Source organism: Bicyclus anynana, chromosome 7 (assembly GCF_947172395.1).
Source record: "Bicyclus anynana chromosome 7, ilBicAnyn1.1, whole genome shotgun sequence".
Classification (NCBI taxonomy): domain Eukaryota; kingdom Metazoa; phylum Arthropoda; class Insecta; order Lepidoptera; family Nymphalidae; genus Bicyclus; species Bicyclus anynana.
The window spans coordinates 8,123,426-8,143,719 of record NC_069089.1 but is presented as its reverse complement, the minus strand read 5'-3'; the positions used below and the strand labels follow the sequence as shown (position 1 = coordinate 8,143,719).

Here is a 20,294-nt window from a genome sequence, read left to right as displayed (position 1 = left end):
AAGACTGTGATGGACCTGCCAATGCGTAGCTATAAGCAATGTGTCAAAAAACATTTACTTAGTCGAGGTTACTACACCATTGATGAGTTCCTCAATGATAAAGATTCTAAGAGGCCATTGGATTAGACTCCACCTTCACACAGGAAGTAAAACTATAAGAAATTGTAATGTTGTCATCAATTGTAAATTATAATATTGTATGATTTTTTAAAAAGAGCAACTGTTGAGTTTCTTGCCGGCTTCTTCTCAGCCTTCCGTACCGGTGGAAATAACTGGTTGTAAATATTTTAACAAATAGTCAACTGACGTATCAAATGTGCTTGTAAACTGAGCCTACTTGAAATAAATGAATTTTGAATTTTGAATAACCTAATATGACAAATAAAAAACTAAGTAACCAAACATTCTAAAATTACCACTTGCTACTCGCATCTATTTATTTAATTTAGCTCCTTCACAGTAAATACCTAGTGTAGGTATATAATCTATAATAAGAAAGTCGATAAAGTAGAATTCATTTCCAAAAATTGTGAAGCAATGAAAAGAAACACAAAAATAATTGAAATTTTGTCTGTCTATATCTGTTTACACAATTTTTCATGCAGCTTTCGTGAGTATCGTAGTTTTGTTTCGTTGACATTAAATTATATAAGAAAAAATAAATATCCGGATACTTCCCGTGGACGTCGCAGGCGTTAATTCTTTAGTGGTTAAGTAAGTAATAACGTAAGTAACCAGTAAATGACAGTATCATCGTCTTGATTAGCAATGTTCGGCGCACTGTTGAATACGAGTCTCATCTCAGGCGCTGAACAGTACCATCTCATTCGTCCCAACGCAATGTAAGAGAGTCCCTAAGGCGGCCCGCCATTAGTTGAAATTTGTACATATAATATCTACATATAAACTCGTACATATAAACTCTACTGAGGGTAGTAATATAAAAACTGCCTCACCGATCGAGCGCGTCTGAAGGTCGAATCGCCTACCCTATTCGAATATGTTCGGTTCAAGTTCAACACTGTTTCTGTTGGAATTGGAAAGAGTCACAAAGAGATAATGATGAGATGATGATGATGAATACTCAATATATAGGTTTTATAAGGACTTAAGGAGGAAGGCTTTTTTTTAACTATTATCATCTTAATTATTCAAGGTACGGCGTACCTTTGCCTTTTCTCCACGGGAAAAAATTAAAAAAAAAAGGAACGTCAGAGTCAGCCGTTGACTTTGACATTGACGGTGACAGTGACACTGTCACTGACAGCAGACAGATGTGTTGTGTGCCTTTTTTACAATAAATAAATTAAATAGAATAATAAAATTATATTTTAATTTTATTATTCTAAATAATTTAGCGGTTGCTGTCGGTTGTCGGTGCCGGTGGTTTTCGGTGGAAAAAACAAAAAGTTGTTAAATAATATACTTGTTGCTGTGTACAACTCACAGGATCTCGGCGCCAAGTCAAGTTTAGTTTTAGTTTAGTTTGCCATTGCCTTAGGACAGGCAGGCTAATCGGTGTGTATGTGGTGACTTTAGTTGATACCTTAGCACAAAAACTATTCATATAAAAAGAAAACACAGTGCTTCAACAAATTAAAAAATTAATTAACTGGTTTTTTTGAGAAGTTCCTTTAGTGGTTTGTTCATCTACATTAAACTATAGACAGAAAAATGGCTATATCTAGAAGATTTTTAAAATTAAACTCTAATATATTTACGTTTTACAAGGTATGTAACAGTTTAGTTTTTATTAATTATTTTGTACTTACATTATTTACTGTTAGTCCAGTTGTGATGGATACTTATGAATTTTGTTAGGTAATTAAAAAACAAATCAAAGTTATCACTATAGAATGTGTATTTAGCATTTGTTGGTGCTTTGTTCATTATGGAAACCAGTATTTTTTAACATATCATTTACATCACATTCACATAGTGCTGAATTTTAATTTACTACATTTAAATAGGTAGCTAAGTAACAAGAGTGTAAAAATAAAAGAGATTGAAGCACAATATTAAATGTAATTTTAGTAATTATTTTATAGTATTTTACATGATTTACTCTATCACATGATGTACTAAATATAATGTGATGGAGTAATATACTAAAGGTTTTCACTCCCAACTAAAAATGAGTTTTTTTACTCCTCTAAAGGCAAATTTCTTTTTTTTTTTTTTTAATTTTTTTTTTAAATTATTTAAATGATCGGATTGTAACTTTAGCTGTTATAAAGCTAAAAATTGTTGTCTCAGATAAGTTGGAATGCGTACAGTACAATAAACAGGAGCAAAATATATGGTGATGTAAATGAGGCAATTAAAGATGTTAAGGATGGTTCCAAACTGTTGGTCGGAGGATTTGGACTATGTGGAATACCTGAGAATCTTATCAAAGCTTTAAACAATAAGCCTGTCACACAGCTAACTGTTGTGTCTAATAATGCAGGTAAGTTGAGATTTTTCAGCTTATTTGTTCTTCATTTGAAGTTCAGTAAACAGTGTTTATTCTCAACAGATTTGTTCCATAAATACTACCTACCATTATACAGATAAAGTCAATATGGTTTAAACTCCTTTAAATCTTTAGGGGTGTAATTTCTCTAAAGATTTTAAGGAGTTGAACATATTCATTAATAAACAGCTAGGGGATGAAAGCTTACACTGACTTTCTATCAGACAAAGTCATAGGTATCCGATAGGCGATAGTATATGTTATGTAATATTTTCAATTGATAGCTATTATAATAGGGATACCAAAAAAAATTTGGTAATAAATTTTTCAAAATTTATTCATTTCAATTAGGCTTAGTTTACAAGCACTTTTGGAACGTCAAGTTAAGTCATAATTTAATTTAATTTATTGATGGTAATTATAGTCGAAAATTAAAATTAAATTTACGAGGGTTCCAAATTCGCCTTAGTCCAAAAAGTGCCTACTTCAAACTCAGCCAAGAAACATATAGTATTTTTTATAATAACACTCAAGTTGGTTGTACTTAATTACTACATTTATTTTAGGCGTGGATGATTTTGGGTTAGGTGTATTGCTTAAAAAAAAGCAAATTAAAAGAATGATTGCATCGTATGTTGGAGAAAATGCAGAATTTGAGAGACAATATTTAAGTGGAGAATTGGAGGTAAGCTTAAATCTTATTTTTAAATTATTAACATTTCATATAGTTAAGAATATTTTTGGCAGATCTATCTGACTAAGTTCTACCACCATGATTATCATATAAAATTACGAGGTCTGTTATTGTGTTATATTTATCAATAACCACCTCTCACAATTTCTTCGACTCTGGGGTGACTTTGTACGTGTGTTTAAGCATCATATTTTATACAGATAATGCATACATAATGTAAAAAAAGATGCCTATTCAAGTTTCTACAGGAGTCGGAGTCGGAGTGTCATCGAGAAAATAAAGAAATTGAATTGGTATATTTTATTAATATCACACTTTATACTGTTAATGATTTGAATTAATAATGTTATCTTTACCATAGGTAGAACTAACTCCTCAAGGAACACTAGCTGAAAGGATAAGGGCAGGAGGGGCTGGTATACCAGCCTTTTATACTCCAACTGGTTATGGGACTTTGATCCACGAGGGTGGTGCTCCTATCAAATACACTAAGGATGGAAAGGTAATTAATGTATTATGTTCATATATTGTTCATTTTCCTGCAGATCAGATAATCTATACTTAGAGGTAAAGTTTCAGAGTTTGTTTGTGAGGGTATAGGGAATAATCTCTGGATCCACTGAATCTATTTTAAAATGCTTTTACTAATAGAAAGCTATGTTACTGATGAATGTCATAGGCTACATTTTATTCCTGTCTTGTAATTAGAATGGCAACTATGTGAGTGAAACTGCTACTACTGTGGGGCATCTCTGCTAGTAAAAAATAAAGCAGTTTCATCAATTTTATCAGTTGTGGATCAAATGATAAAGTAGAAGTTAAATCTTGTTAAGAACATGCTTATTTACTTTCACTTAAAAATTGCCTGAATTGTAATAATGATTTATGATGTTAAGTGGTGGTAACGTAAAATGTTTTTTTAATTACACGCTCACGAGTGACTTCGTTTTGATGTAGGTAGACATAGCAAGTTCTGCCAGAAATGTCCAACAGTTCAATGGAAATAATTACATAATGGAAGAAGCCATCACTGGTGATTTTGCACTGGTTAAAGCCTGGAAAGCAGATAAGCACGGCAATTTGATATTCAGGAAGAGCGCTCGCAACTTCAATCCAGCAATTTGTAAAGCTGCTAGAATAACTATTGCCGAAGTTGAAGAAATAGTGGATGAAATTGAACCAGACATAGTACATGTTCCGTCCATATATGTACATAGGATTGTTTTAGGAGACAAATTCGAAAAACGCATTGAAAGAAGAACTATAAGTAAACCTCAAGAAAGCAAAGGCACTAAACCTTCAGATTTGATGAGGGAACGAATTATAAGAAGAGCAGCTTTAGAATTTAAAGATGGCATGCATGCAAATTTAGGAATTGGTAAGTTTGTAATTTGTTTTATATTTCAATCAATCTTTTTGTGTGATATAACTAGTAGGATTATCAGATAACGTGTAGGTAATCTTTATGGATTACGTCATTTTGCAGTATAACGAAAATTAATTATCTACCGACTAAACAACTTTTACAGGAGTTTCTGTATTCACCCTCTTACAAGTATGTTTATGTTTTTATATATACGATTCGTGCAAGTACTCTGATCCGGTTTGAATAGGGTTTTGTTATATAAATAAGTAGCTGTTACATACATTTAGATTAATATTATAAAGAGGAAATGATTTTGTTTGTTTGTAGGCTCTGAAAATACTAAACCAGTTATAAAAACTCTTTCACTTCAGTTCGTGCGCTGTAGCATAGTGCAGGTGGCAGTTCGTTTCACTCTTGAACGTTATTTGTAAATTACGATAATAGTAAGTATTATGAACGTCACAAAGTAACTGTCACCCGCACCATGCTACAGCGCACATATTCTAATCTAAAGCTTCATCATCCCTTTCCATTAATGAATAAAGTAGCTGATGTTATTTGTTAACAAATCAAATAAAAAAGAGAATGTTCTATGATCAGCTGTATTTATTTTTAATTCCATTATTATGTTAAGATCTGTTTAATAACTAGATACTGTAAAATTTATGAATTATTTAAGTTGAAAGGTTTATTTAATTTTAGGGATGCCGATGCTTGCTAGCAACTATGTCCCGAAAAATGTAAAAATTCTGTTGCAGTCTGAAAACGGTATTCTCGGTCTGGGACCGTTCCCTAGCGAGGAAGATGTCGACGCTGATCTTATTAACGCTGGGAAGGAAACCGTCACCATACTACCTGGTATGTCATTTACATTAATACATGTCTAGATTCCAGCGGCACCGGATAAGGTACCTTGATGCCCGAATCAATCTTCCTGTGCCCCCCAATCCTTAAATTACAAAGAATTAATTAAAAAAATGTAAAGTAGTATACGTATAATATGGTGATTAAACATATTAAAAACGCGTGGATTTTGAAATGACTTAAATTCTTTTTTTTTTTGTAAAGTACAAATTTGGTACTTCATAAAATTACGATCTAGCCTACTTATGTGACAAATTAGTAATTTAACTTTAACCTAAACTTATACTAAGATAATGTTCAATAACTTAATCTTAGTCTTTCACTAACTATTACGTCTTTACCTTGTTCACATGATCTTCCACATATTAAATTATTATTACCCATTATTATATTCCATGTATTAATAATTAAATTAATTTGCTCGCTATTTTTCCTCTTTTTTGAAGCCCCCCTAGACGGGATGCCCTAAGCAATTGCTTTAATAGCTTTTAGGCTAATCCAGGACTGGATTCCAATCCCCAAACTCCATCGGCCCAAACGACACCTCTAAGGTCTGAGTCTCGTAGACGCCCTTAGAAAGAGGTTCCACTCCTCTCAACTTGATCAAATGAAGTGGTCCAAAAAGGTTAAAAAAATTAATGCATTTAAAAAAATACAGTCAAGTAGGGTCATTGGATCCAGATAACTTTTGCTGATATTTAATTAATAATAATTATATTATGCGTGTAAATAACTTTAAACGTGTAAGATTAAAAGATGACAGATTAGATATAAAATGATGAATTTGGTAAAAACGATCCTTCGAAGGCGTATTACAAAAGGAACTATATAAAATTCAACATAGCGTTGATATTACCTTGGCAATTACCTTATAATTAAGGTTAAAGTTACATCGGTAATTATATTTATTCAGTCTTATCTCTCTCCTATATTTACCTACGCACATATATCGCATTTTAAGAAATTAAATATCACGTGTCTCAAACTGTGTCTGCCAAAGTAGCTAATCCCTCTCAATCTAAGAGAGAATATTAATTTTGTGGACCAAACCAATTCACAATTTCGTAAAATATTCAAAGAATTTGTTTGTTCAACTAAATAATATCTGCTCGTATCAGTCCATAACCATGTAAACAAGTCCCACGCAAATAATGCGTATCACATACTGGTTGTAATTATATGACGTCAGTTATGCGCCCTGCCCATTCATTTGAATTACAAAATACTTGTCAAGTTTATACATAAATGATAAATAGCCTTATATATTTTGTTTTCAATAGGGTCTGCAAATTGTTGGCCTTAATGATTTTGTTCTTAATACAATAAAAAAGGTAACAAGTAATAAAAAAATAAAAAAAATAAACAAACAGATACCAAACTAAACTAAACTCGAACCCAAGAACTTATGCCGGAATGGCATAGGCAAATGAAGAAGTTTGTTGTAGCTAGAGATAAAATGTTCTTTTGTTGAATATATAAATAATTTATATACTTATAGCTTGTGCATAATATTAATAAGCAATATAGGAGTTTCATATCGTAGGTATTTATCTATGCAAATATTAGGTAGAGGAAAGATTTGAATGTTCGTTTGTTTAGTGAATAGGGTCTAGAACTACTGGATCGATTTGAAAAATAGAATCTTATATTACCCCTAATTAAAATAGGCTATATTTTATCTGCTCAGCAATGTGGAATGTCCCGTCCGATCCGTTGCTGCTTCATATATGATGTGGAGGGTTGTGCTGGGTTTTAGTGGGTATACTGGCCTTGGCCGTCGAGTCAAACATACCCTCCTGAGGGTGCCGCGGAGTCTCTTCCGCAACATCTTCGGGAGGGATGTGTTAAAGCATTTCCCAGCGAGAAAAAAAGGCTATATTTTATCTTTTTATTCCTATAAGTGAAATCGCGTGGCGTCTGTGTTTTGTATTCATAACTTGTGTACTTTGCAGGAGCGTCGTTTTTCTCATCAGACGACAGTTTCGCGATGATAAGAGGAGGCCATATTGATTTAACGATACTGGGAGCCATGCAAGTGTCGCGGTTTGGAGACTTGGCCAATTGGATGATTCCTGTAAGCTCTAATAAACATATATTTATTCATTATAAAAATATAAGCCATGACCAATATTATCCTTTCCCCTCCAATTAAGCGTAAAACCTTTGCTAGGAGTACCTATTGTACGATATTAGTCCAAAGGGCTATGATAGAACCTTAGATCGTTTAGATTTTAGTGCTCTAGGGGCAGCTCTTTAACATTGAGATATTAAGACAATTACTGAAAATTTATTTTTCATTGCAAGGACTCGAATCTCCTGAACCACTAAACCAACTGGACAGTTATGTAATTAATATAATATATATATATATATATATATATATATTTTATTAATTACATAACTCATACTCCATGCAAGAAGCCTATGTCCAGCTGTGGACGTCCATCAGCTGGAAATTACTTCTATATACTAATATTATAAAGAAGTAAAGTGTGGTATGGTAGGGGGTAATCTCAAGATTCATAAGCAATATATTATGTTACTAGATGAATCCAATTTTATCTTTGTAGGGAAAAATGGTAAAAGGTATGGGTCTGATGACCAAACATTAGTTGAAGAATTTCTGTATGCATGAACACTTTTTAGTGCTTTTTTCGATAAAATGGTTTCCTAATAAATATATTCATAAGAAATGTATGTTATTATATTACAAATAAATCCATGTTTTTGTTTGTAGGGTAAAATGGTAAAAGGTATGGGGGGTGCGATGGACTTGGTGTCCGCGCCGAGGACCAAAGTGATAGTGACTATGGAGCACGCGGCGAAAAATGGCGCCCATAAAATACTGCCGGAATGTTCGTTGCCGCTGACCGGGAAGAACTGTGTGGACATGATCATCACAGAGAAGGTATTTATATCATCATTATCAACCCAGATTCGGCTCACTGCTGAGCTGAGTCTCCTCTCAGAATGAGAGGGGTTAAGCCAATAGTCCACCACGCTGGCCCAATGCGGATTGGCAGATTTTACACACGCAAAGAATTAAGAAAATTCTCTGGTATGCAGGTTTCCTTCACCGTTTGAGACACGTTAATTTCTTAAAATGCAATGCCCCTAAGGCTCATTATTAGCATATAGGGTATTTATATAACTATATGTTATCAAGGGTATAATCTATCTTCATTCTAAATTTCAACCAAATTGGTTCGGTAGTTGCGGAATAATAAACACACTCTCTCACACACACACCATTAACCAAATATACTTCATAAAAAATTTACTAAAATCGGTCCAGCTGTTTCGGAAGACTACAAACATCATGAAACGAGATTTTTATATATTATATTTACTCGAAGTAGCGACCCGCCGGAATTTGTATTAAACTAAAGTGTATTTCTATTTTCAACGTTGTTGACCGGTTTTATTAGCATAATATGTTTAAAGGATAAGACAAGTAAAACCATCGTTATTAAAATAGTCGTCTTAGTTTGTATTGCGTTTAATTTTATTTTAATAGTATCATTTGTATAGTACCAAAGTAGTTTCCAGTAAAATGTTTTAAAATAATTTGGTAGATTTTTAGCACAATGCATCGATTTATAATATTGTGATTAAATATGTAAGATGATACCCAACAAAGAAACGGAACTTTACATAGTATAGGTGCCCAGTATATGTGAAACAAAGTCATCTGTCTGTCTGTCTGTTCGCTATAAACTTGAAACTACTGAACGTATTTTCATGCGGTTTTTACCAATAAACGGAATGATTTACGTTTTAGTTATAATTTATCAAAGTTTTGTGTAAGTTGGTTAAAATATACCAAACGGTACTCGTTGGAAGTTTCGGAAAAAGCTTCTAAGTTTTCTTCCTTAACCCTTGCCTAATTAATTCCTAGATATAATAAAACATTGCGTGGTGGGTTACTAAGCTTTTATACAAGAATTACACGCATCTGCTAGGGCATATGTATATCACACTAAAATTATAAAGGCGAAAGTTTGTGTGTGTGTATGTTTGTTCCTCCTTAACGCTGCGGCTATTGAAGCGATTTGGCTGAAATTTGCAATGGAAATAGATTTCACTCTTTTTTTACGGAAAAATCTATGGTTCCCGTGGAATGTGTGAAAAACTGAATTCAACGCGGACGAAGTCGCGGGCGTTCGCTAGTAATATATAAAACACCTAAACGGATCTGTATCTTTAAGCACAGTGTTAGAATTCAATTCAAATTCCGATATTATCATGGAAACGGGATCGAGGTGGGTAAACCCGCCAGACACGACTAGTTAAGGCTATACATATAATATAGATAATTACAAACTTTGTTTTAGTGCGTTTTTGAAGTGGATAAAGAAAAGGGTCTGACTCTAACGGAATTGGCCGACGGAGTGACCGTCGAGGATGTTCTCGTCAGTACGGGCTGCGAGTTCAACGTTGCGCCAACGTTGAAGAAAATGGGTGACGTCACACAAATTGACAATGCATAAAGGTCACTAATTCCTACAAATACGACCGTAATTGATATAGAAAATAAGAGGAAAAATCTGTTTTACAAAGGGAAGGACAATGGGAAAATTGTTGTATATACATAACCACAATGTCTAATCTCAACTATTTTCTTTTGATATCACATTCCTATTAAAATCTGCCAAGGCTTGGGGTTCTTGATCTATTGACTCATGTATTCCCTCACCCTTTTAATGTGGTTGATTATATTAATGAGAGCTCAACTTACGTTGGACATTTCTACAGGATGTCGCATAATTATCCTTTATTTATTAAATTATCAAATCAATTTTAATTAATTTATTAAATTTGATTTGATCTAAATAAATTTACTAAATTTGATTTGATTAATTTAGACTAAAGTTCTCTACTAAACGAAAAAAAAATATTAACAGGAGAAAAATAGTAAATAGTAAAAATAGTATACTTACAAAGAAAAAATTTTACTTTCGATTGCCAAATTTCTGAAATAAATATTCAATTAGGTAATCGAAAAATGTCAACATGCTTATTATAATATTTTAAACGTCCAGTTAATAAAATTAATTTTAAATTAATTTTATAATAAAAAATCGAAACTGGACGTTTAAAATATTTAGTTAAAAAAAAATTGTACGAATTAAAATAGAGTGAAAGTTTTTTTTTTCATTTACATAAATAAAAAAAATATGTTCCAATTATATTTATTGATGTAAATAACAATATTAAATTGACCATATTTTATATTATTTAATAAGAAAAAATATCAGTAATCAGAGTGTATTAACTTTTTTTTGCATATCGTGTAACTTTGTTATTTCTAGTCTTTAAGAGTCATTTTAAATTTTTTCTGATTAACATACATTACTTAAAAGTTGAAATATCATTGTAAATCTACAGAGCTCAACTTGTTAATACTAACTTATTCTTAAGTTTTAAAATCAATATTACATATATTTTTTGTTTATGACTGATTTATTTTTATATTATTGTACATACGTATACGCATCTAACTATTTTTATATATATATTTTGTTATATAAATGTTTAAATAAAAGATTATTAAAAATCTATTTTTTTTAATTGTTGCATATATTTTTTATAGTAATAATAATTGAGGGATCAAACAGATTGGTCATTTTAAAGTTGAAAATCATGTCCTATAAATGGATTAACACTTAGGATGCTACATTATGCTGTCCTGTATCCAATCATCCTAAGGCATATGGTAAGGACTACTGAGCGGCAAAAATAAGAATTGGCGATAGTATTTTTCCGTCTTAAAATGCTCCGCAACTCCGCCGCAGCTTGGCAACTCCGTTCGTAACACTCCGATGTTCCGCGCGGGCCGGGGGGTACGATATCACACCCGCGCAGTCTTTTCCCCCGTCGCCCGCATATCATGGGAGTGTTATCAACGAACTTGCCACATCTAAATGATTATGTCCGATTACTCGATGTACAAATTAGATGCATTTAATTACTTTGCAGTGAGAGCAGTGATAGCCCAGTGGATATGACCTCTGCCTCCGATTCCGGAGGGTGTGGGTTCGAATCCTGTCCGGGGCATGCACCTCCAACTTTTCAGTTGTGTGCATTTTAAGAAACTAAATATCACGTGTCTCAATCGGTGAAGGAAAACATCGTGAGGAAACCTGCATACCAGAGAATTATCTTAATTCTCTGCGTGTGTGAAGTCTGCCAATCCGCATTGGGCCAGCGTGGTGGACTATTGGCCTAACCCCTCTCATTCTGAGAGGAGACTCGAGCTCAGCAGTGAGCCGAATATGGGTTGATGACGACGAATTACTTTGCTAAAATTTTCTTAATATTTATTGCATGAAGTTTGAATTGTAGGAGAATGGTACAGCATAGAGAATGTAGATAGCTGTATATTTATTTTTAATTTTCGTTGCTGTCATATTACTTCAAAGTTGTGTGTCATGTTAATCAACAAAATGAAAACTATTACGACAAATCTTACTTTAAAATTTGTTTAACTCTACGCTTGTATTTATTTACGTTAGCAGTTGAATACAGAACTTTTTGCAATGGCTAAGAAATCGAAAAATGTCCCATGCGTTATTTGGACAGCTTGTATATTATGGATCATATCAATACTCTCTATAATTTGGTCAATGCTTTTATTTTTTGGTCAGTATTCTTTAATACAAGTACGATTTCATTAGTGGTGTGCATAATGTATTTAACTAGGGTATGCACTATAAGTAAATATTGGAAAATTTCTCGTCGAACTATGTAGGTATTTTGTGGCCCAACATAGGTTTGTATTGAGTCCTTAGGGTATGCAGTGCATTTTTGCATGTATGAAGTGCACAACATTGGATTTCATCTAGGTACTAAGTTAAGATAATAAATTGCTAAATGAGAAGTTGGAAGGGGCGTTTTTCCAACTTACGAGTAGGTAGGTATAGATACGCTAACTGGTTACATACTTGAACCATAGATATTATAGGTACTGTTAGATATGTAACCAGCAGCGCGTCGCAACTGAGGCGAACAAAGAGCGATTATGAAACAACGAAAGTTATTTAAATATATATAAATAATACCTAAATATTGTCTGCAATGTCGAGTTGTGTGTTCAGGAAGTGTAAAAACTCTATAAATACATAGGTACATGTCATAATGTAAGTAGACACAAAATTGTGTATGTGTGCGTTCAGTTCAGTAGCTGAATTCGGATAACTTTTGCGGTCTTTGCGGTGATTTTGTAGGCAGATAACATATCTGTAATGTCTTTAGCGGTTGGGCTAACCTTTGCGGAACCCTATTTAGATATGCATTCCGAAATTACCTGGAAATCTAAACCAGGACAGGAAGTTTTAAAGCGAGGCAGCACACACAGTAGCTAGGGAGGTTGAGTCTAGAAAAATTCAAAATAAATTTATTTCAATTAAGCTTAGTTTACAAGCTCTTTTGAAACAAGTTGTCATAATTAAATTTTAATAGTCGAAAACTTAAAATTAAAGTTACGAATTAAGTAAGTAGGTACATTTATGAGATGACCTTTGGTTGTAAATTAGACCTTTAATTACCTACCCTCCATTCTCGTTTTAAAGGTAAACGTAATTGAGTCTTATGTATTATATGTATATTAGATAATTGATAAATTAGCATTATTTAATATTCATCTGGGACAATGATGTTATTTGTTTACGTTAGTATTACAGCAAACGACAATCTATTTTATCTTGTTGCTGCGATACTTTAAGGTCACGTTGCGCGATAACTTTAATACTACCTACTTAGTCCCAAATTAAATTGTTGATTACGTAATTTACACCAAATTAGGTTTAAATGCCTATATATTTAATTATACTGTTTTCATTAATTTAAGAATTATAATTATTATTAGGTGTAAATTGACTAGCGATTTATACCCTCATTTTTAATTTGTTTTTTGGGAAACAGTATTCGTCGAATAGAGCTGTAATATAGACATGTGCGATGGAAAGAAATTATGAGGTCTATGTAGACCTCGTAATTTATATTGGGCATGGTTGTAGTCAAGTGATGGTAGATAAAAAACCTTTCCTATAAAGGAGTAAAAGGAGAATTATGATCCTAAATAGGTGATTATTATTGTACTAAATTAATAATCAAATATGTCCACAGGAGTCGGAGAAGAGTTATTCTTGACTGGTACAGATTTCGTGAACGCATGCGTACTTCTCTCTGGAATAATAATGCTACCGACACACCTGAGCGCTTTGTATGCTATTGCCAATGGCGAAACAATAGAGTTGCGTAAATAATTTATTTAAATAGGTACCTAACTAGGTACAATCATCATCATAATCAGCCGATGGAATTCCACTGTTGGACATAGGCCTCTCTTAGGGACTTCCAACGAACACGTTCTGGAGCCGCCTGTATTCGGCTACCTGCAATTCGTTTAATATTTTCGGTCCACCTAGCGGGGGTCGTCCAACGCCGATTAGGGGCAGCTGCCCCTCTCCCCCCCTGCATGTATCTCGACTACGCTCATGTCTGCGGACCTCCTCATTTCTGATTCGATTATGCAGAGGAACTCCAAGCATACCTCGCTTCATCGCCTGCTGAGTGACTAGAATTCTAATGAACCTTACATTTTACGTGAAAACTAGATACGAATAATATTTATTTTATTTATACATATATTTTAAATAGGTATTATTCTTATTTCACTTTGTACATTGCAGTTCAAACAGTAAAATCCTTTTCGGTTGTCGATTGAAAACATGCGTCATTTGGATAATACTTGTAAATATAATTGGCGTGCTTGTTTGTCTCCAAAGAATGTATTATTGTTACGACATCCTTTTGCAAAGTCTTTCAAAAAGCATGTCACTGTACAGGACTACGCCGAAATATAAGCGTTTCATTGACAACCTACAGTGGTCTCTAGGATGTTGTGGTGTAAGTATTTATAAATATAATTAGTTATTTATTATCTTTCCTTATCCTATATACTAACTTTGATTATATATAATCAAAGTATTCTAAAATAAATTGCTGTTCGTTAGTCTCGCTAAAACTCGAGAACGGCTGAATAGGGAAATATTATTCCTAATATTTCAAAGTTATGGTAATTTGACTTTTAGCTGCATTCTTATAAAGACTGGTTCAGACAAGACTGGCATGACAAAGTCCGTGATTACGAGTGGAGCGTTCCTAATTCAAGGGAAGCGAAATCAGCAGATGGTTTAGAGGAGAGTGATAGTGTTCCAACCAGGTAACTTCAAGAGTCACGAACTTTTCAGCATCGGTGTACCTACTATTCAAGTAATCCGTCACTACATCGTTTTTCATCGTGTTTTCGTTTTTACAATCATCTAAAATTGTGTTTTTAACGAAATAACATGATAATCGTCATTTTACGTTAAGCAATATTAGTCTAGTAGTGGTAGTAACAGGTAGTAACGTTATTTTAACGAAATACTGATGTTTACGTTATTTAGTTGAAATATTCATTTTGGACAATTGTTGAAACAAAACATCATTGCCACTTGATGTAAAATGGCGTAGTCAAGGTAATTTCGTAGAAATAACTATATTAGATGATCACAAAAACGAAAATACGACGAAAATCGCTGTAGTGACTCATTGTTTGAGTGGTACACTGAGATACATAATAAGGCCGCAGACCCGCTGGCCAAAACTGGAACTAGGCGGTCGCCATTTTGCAAAACATTATACTCTAAAACTCAGACCAAGTACTTAAGGACTTGTATCGCATTTTTTGAGGGGGACCAGGTAAACTCACACATCGAAAATATTTACCCACTACTATGAATTTGATTCACAATACACATTAATATTCGACTATCAACATAATATTCGATTACTTGATCGATGTGTTGCTGCTCCGACTGAAGAATCGTTTTTTAGATAAAGACAGAATTATAAATGAACATTTTTTCATTTATAATTCTCTGTCCGAAGTTGGAAAGAGAGCACGTTAAGCCGTCGGTCCCGGTCATTATCATTAATGTCTGATTGTTGTCGTCAATGAATTTACCTTATCATCCTACCTACGAATAAGCCATTTCCCTTTGAAGTAACGTGGTGGGTTTAGTCTCCATATCCCCTCTCCTATAAGGACGGAGGACTGGCCCTGTAGTGGGTCGTTAAAATAGCCTGACAATGATGAGAGATATCAGCTGCAGGGCTTTAGAACTACTTTTTCTGGTTTTTAAAGCACAAAAGATTACAAAATTTGGCCTTTGGTGATTTTCTGCGGCAATAAAATATAACCCCACTAATTTAAAGACAATCGTTATCTTGAAACTTACTGATTATAACAACGTCAAAAAGTTCATTTGCCTTTTTATTAATACCTATGACTAGAGTTTGGCTAATGAAAGTAGGGACTGAAATCGCCCGCCAACTAGTCGGAAAACACTGTTAGGACAAGCTGGGTACGACAATACCTAAACAAACGGGCGGGGATCGTTCGAACCACCACCTCTCCTCTCCTCACCTCGCGGGTGATGAGTCCGGCCCGTTGAGCTACTGAGCAGTGGCGGATTTACAAATATGCCGTCTCTACTGTCTTCTAAAATTCAACACTATTGTTCGCAAACATTTTCATTACATTTTATCCGTCTGTAATAAGAGTAGTTTTCTGTAATAAAAACTATTCGGGACAAAATTGCCGCCCTAGGTTGCAGTCTACTTAGCCTACTGGTAAACCCATCACTGCTATTGAGGCTTTATTGAGGAGTTATTTGAAAAGGAATTCTTTTTTTAGTTGCTGTAAAAGTGGAGCTGGCATATCGTGTTTTCTAGCGGAACTGGGCACAAATACGATCAATAAAGAAGGATGTGGTAATATGATGTACCGCATTATCATGATATCTATGGCTGTTCATAGTATATTGTTTCTATTCGTTATAGCATTGGAGGTACCAAAACTTTCATGTTATTTAGTACTAGCAGACGCCACGCGGTGTCATACGTTAATAAAATCTCGTGTTTCAAAACATCTTAAAGTTTGCATTGTACTGTACATATATTATTATATTAAACTCGATTGAGTTTATGTCACACTGATAAGTTATTTAAAAATAGTTAAAAAAATGTATATTTATATTTAAACAAATAAAATAAATAAATAAAGAATAGTGAATAGGTAAATATTTTAACCTGATTTGGAAAAAGTGCACTGAAGGCAATTTTTTTCTCTTGAATGCTATAGGTACTTTAGATATAATTGACATCTACATCGCCTGCAAATACTTACTTCCGTCCGATTCCTAAATGCAAACTCCTAGGTACAAACTATCAGAGGTTTCATCTTGGTTTGGAAGCTCTTGTAGCGTTTTTGTCACAAATCAAAAGAGTATGCTAAAAGTTAGCGCATTTTTTGCGTAAAAAATTCTGACCAATTAAACCAATAACTTACCAATTAATATTTTATACTAATAAATATATCCCGTGTAGGTACTCGCACTACACAGAACTATAAATTTTAAATCGAAATATACGCACATGTAAATTTAAAATAATGAAACATCGACATTAAAGATGCAGTTTGTATGAACATGTTAGATCATGATCATATAGTTTAGACAGAGGGGTAACCTTCAGCGAGGCAGGTCCTATGGAAGGTAATTGGTCTAAGGTGAAAAATGAATAACTGGACTTAGTGAACATCGGGAATGATTTTTAACATCAGCTTTCTTTGCCGTATTTTTTGTTTACTTTCACTTTTTTGTTTTACCATAGGCAGTAAGTAGATAGTAGTTATTGCCAACATCGGTCATGCTTGTTTCTGAATAGGTTAGATCGATGTTAGACCCTAGCAGCTCTGTCTTGAGTTTGCGCCAAGGGCCAAACATGTCGCGTTTTTATTATCGCGCAAAATACAAATAATGTGGCAGAAACTTTAAAAGAAGAACGTTCGAGAACTTAAGTATTGCACAGGCACCATAAATTATTATTATGTTTCAGTCGATATTATTAAAATACACACAGCCTCATGAACAGAATTCCATAACTGGCAAACCTACAACAGGAATTCAAATGTGCAAGCCAAGATGCAAATATCATCCAGTGGCAACAAAAAATCCTACAAAATCTGCAAAATCTATCAAAAAATCGAAAGATGCACAGTCAATAAAGTGCAAAAATAAATGTTGCGCTAGCTGTAGAAGGGTTAATATTAGAAATATCATGCCGATTAACGACAAATTTGAGAACTCCAGTGGTTCGTGTATTTCAAAAGGTGAAGAAAGTTGTGAAATTGAAAGCAACTACCAAGAAGTAGATCGTGACGTCGAAAACTGATTGCTTTAACAAGAAAAGGAGTTTTGGACATATCTTAATAATCATCGTCTTTTTGTGCGTGTTTGTTAATTTTATAGGTATTAAATATTTGATATTAACGCTCTTTTCATCTTCATTATTATCAACCCATATTCGGCTCACAGGTGAGCCCGAGTTTCCTCTTAGAATGAGAGGGGTTAGGCCAGTAGTCCACCACGCTGGCCCAAAGCGCATTGGCAGACTCGCAGGTCACACACGCAGAGTATTAAGACAATTCTTTGGTATGCAGGTTCCCTCACAATGTTTTTCCTTCACCGTTTGAGACAAGTGATATTAAATTTCTTAAAATGCACACAACTGAAAAGTTGGAGGTGCATGCCCCGGACCGGATTCGAATCCCCACCCTCCGGAATCGGAGGCAGAGGTCATATCCACAAGGCTATCACGACTCATGATCTTAGCATAGTATAAAACAAAGTCGCTTCCTACTGTTTGCATGCTTTAGCTCTTTTAAATTAAGCTTATCCCGAAACCGGATAAGATAATCCATAAGATAATATGCTATTTTTGATGCGAGTATTCTGTAGAAAGAAGTCATTATCTTTATAATATATCAACCATCGAGGTTAATTAAACAAATATCCAAAAAAATCTACCGGACCCTCGTTGGGCGAAACCGATTCGCACTTGTCCTTTGTTATAATCAATGTATTTAATTCAGTCTATTTTATTTGTAACTTCACTTCACAAACCGGCATTTTTAGGGAGCTCTGTATACAGCGAAAACGGTTACGACAATAAAACATATTTTTTCTATAGAAACAGTTTTTAGTGGTAACATCGTTAGATCGTTGATCATATACTTGGATGTAACGTCTAGCGAGACAGGTCCCTATATAACTAGTGTGAGTTGTAAGAGGATACATCTACATTATCTTTGATTGAGACAATATTCTGTGGTGTTCTGTATTTTAGTCTGAGATAGTTGAAAAAATTAAAAAAATATTCCTTGTCTGTAGTACCGTGGTAGTATCTATTAATCTGTGACTTTGTCTCTGTGTCCTTGTCTATTTGACGTTTGTTTCTTCATTTGTGGTCTGTGGTTTGTAATTGTCAAATTGTGCTGCTGGAAATAGATATTTCATTTTCATTTTTCATTATTATTATTAAATTAATGCATAGATTAATAGATACTATGAATTAATGATATTAAGCATTCGGTACATATTTGTAAATAGCAAGGATTTTCATAAATATCTTAGTAAGTAAAACTACGTAAAGTTTGATTGATTTATCGACTTACCCTGCTTAAAGGTTTTTTGTATGTGCTAATCAAATTATTGTGATAGCTTAAATAATTTATGGCTTTTGCAGGTAGCAATGGTATTTTTAACTATTGCCAATTTGATAAGATGCCGCGGCCCAGATGAGTTTTGGAGGAAAAGAAAAATTTTTAGGTTAGCAGCTCATTATATTGGCCGCCGGAGAAACTGTTATTCAGTGGCTGTCCGCAACGTTCATCACGCTTTAGTATATGCTACAAAAGCTCGACGATTAAAAAAACAAGATATGAAAGACCTTTGGGATACCCGCATATCAGCTGCTTGCGAACAACACAACATTACAGCATTCTCCATGAGAGAAGGTTTGGAGCGCTCAAACATCTTGTTAGATCGGAAGTCATTGTCTGATTTAGCAGCTTGGGAGCCAAAGACATTTCAATGTTTAGCCGCAGTAGCCAGTCGAAAACTTCACCTTGATGGTTTTATTGATGGCACAGACCAAAAGGCTCCCACAGGAAAAAATCTTAACCTTGACAATGTTATTTTAGATGATTGGCTTAAAGAAAAGAAATAGTTGTTCTATGACTATATAATTCAATTTGTAATGTACAATAAATAGTTTTAGTAATCCATAACAATTGTTTTTATGTGTTTTCCAAGTCCTTTTTAAGCTTCTTCGTCAATTCATTTTGTTTTTCCAGTATGTATAGATTTTCAGTTTTTCTTTTTTGTTGCCTTTCTTTATCTCTAATTACACCCTCGTGCATTCTTTCCCTAAAAAATTCAAATATTTTTAGAATAAATCTAGACCAGACCTGACATCATAATGGGCTGAAAACCTCAGGTTTATCAGGTTTTATATTTTTTCTTTAAAAATTACAGAAGAATTACAGTCGACCCCTTAAGTGTTTATTTTATTCTGTTTTTTAGCTGCAACAGCTTGTTTTTAGTTATAGCTGCAACAGAAATAAATCAACAGTGAAATTTTAATATTTCTATCACAGTTTATGAGATACTGCCTGGTGTTAGATGGATGGATAGTGGAATCTTAGTAAAATCTGACAGCCTTCATTGAGCAGTTGTGGCATGGTGGTGGATTTGCAAGACTGAGGCCCTGGGTGCAATTCCCGGCTGAACCGACTGAGATTTTCTTGATTGGTCCAGGTCTGGCTAGTGTGACGCTTCAGCTGTGGCTAGTTACCATCCTAGGATGTACCGCTAGGAACCCAAAGGGTGTGGATTTTCATCCTCTTAATAAGTTAGCCTGCTTTCATCAAAGATTGCATCATCACTTACTGTTTAACTTACTTATTAGGTGTGATTGTAGTCAAGGGCTAACATGTCATCATTCATCATCATTATCAGCCGATG

The 20,294-nt window shown here is 33.9% G+C and overlaps 4 protein-coding genes across 6 annotated transcripts in view; 3 read left to right on the top strand and 1 right to left on the bottom strand.

The window, feature by feature from the left end:
* Positions 1–19,561, top strand: part of LOC112057655 (39S ribosomal protein L20, mitochondrial) — a 74,478-nt gene extending 54,917 nt beyond the window's left edge. Inside the window, exons 1-2 of one of the 2 annotated variants that reach the window (XM_024098118.2) lie at positions 18,743–18,901; positions 19,015–19,561. In XM_024098118.2, coding sequence (XP_023953886.1) covers positions 19,021–19,497 — 477 coding nt within the window. In that variant the 5' untranslated portion in view covers positions 18,743–18,901; positions 19,015–19,020 and the 3' untranslated portion in view covers positions 19,498–19,561. Of the gene's footprint in view, positions 1–18,742; positions 18,902–19,014 lie in introns of those variants that run through there. The other variant, XM_052882535.1, reaches the window with a different exon arrangement.
* LOC112044771 (succinyl-CoA:3-ketoacid coenzyme A transferase 1, mitochondrial) lies at positions 1,268–10,866 on the top strand. Its single transcript, XM_024080766.2, has 9 exons — positions 1,268–1,731; positions 2,257–2,449; positions 3,022–3,140; positions 3,511–3,651; positions 4,107–4,527; positions 5,218–5,373; positions 7,332–7,453; positions 8,117–8,287; positions 9,714–10,866. Exons 1-9 carry the CDS (start codon positions 1,675–1,677, stop codon positions 9,867–9,869), a joined length of 1,536 nt encoding a protein of 511 aa, XP_023936534.2. The 5' UTR covers positions 1,268–1,674; the 3' UTR covers positions 9,870–10,866.
* On the top strand, positions 11,072–17,755 carry LOC112057660 (RDS/peripherin-like protein xRDS35). The gene is made up of 6 exons (XM_052882647.1): positions 11,072–12,021; positions 13,507–13,633; positions 14,073–14,289; positions 14,475–14,605; positions 16,124–16,277; positions 17,326–17,755. The coding sequence occupies exons 1-6, from the start codon at positions 11,919–11,921 to the stop codon at positions 17,659–17,661; spliced, it is 1,068 nt and encodes a 355-aa protein (XP_052738607.1). The 5' UTR covers positions 11,072–11,918; the 3' UTR covers positions 17,662–17,755.
* Positions 19,498–20,294, bottom strand: part of LOC112044629 (pancreatic triacylglycerol lipase) — a 44,677-nt gene continuing 43,880 nt past the window's right edge. For both annotated transcript variants that reach the window (XM_024080566.2, XM_024080648.2), the window contains exon 17: positions 19,498–19,697. The gene's annotated coding sequence lies outside the window, so the exon portion shown is untranslated. The remainder of the gene's footprint in view (positions 19,698–20,294) is intronic.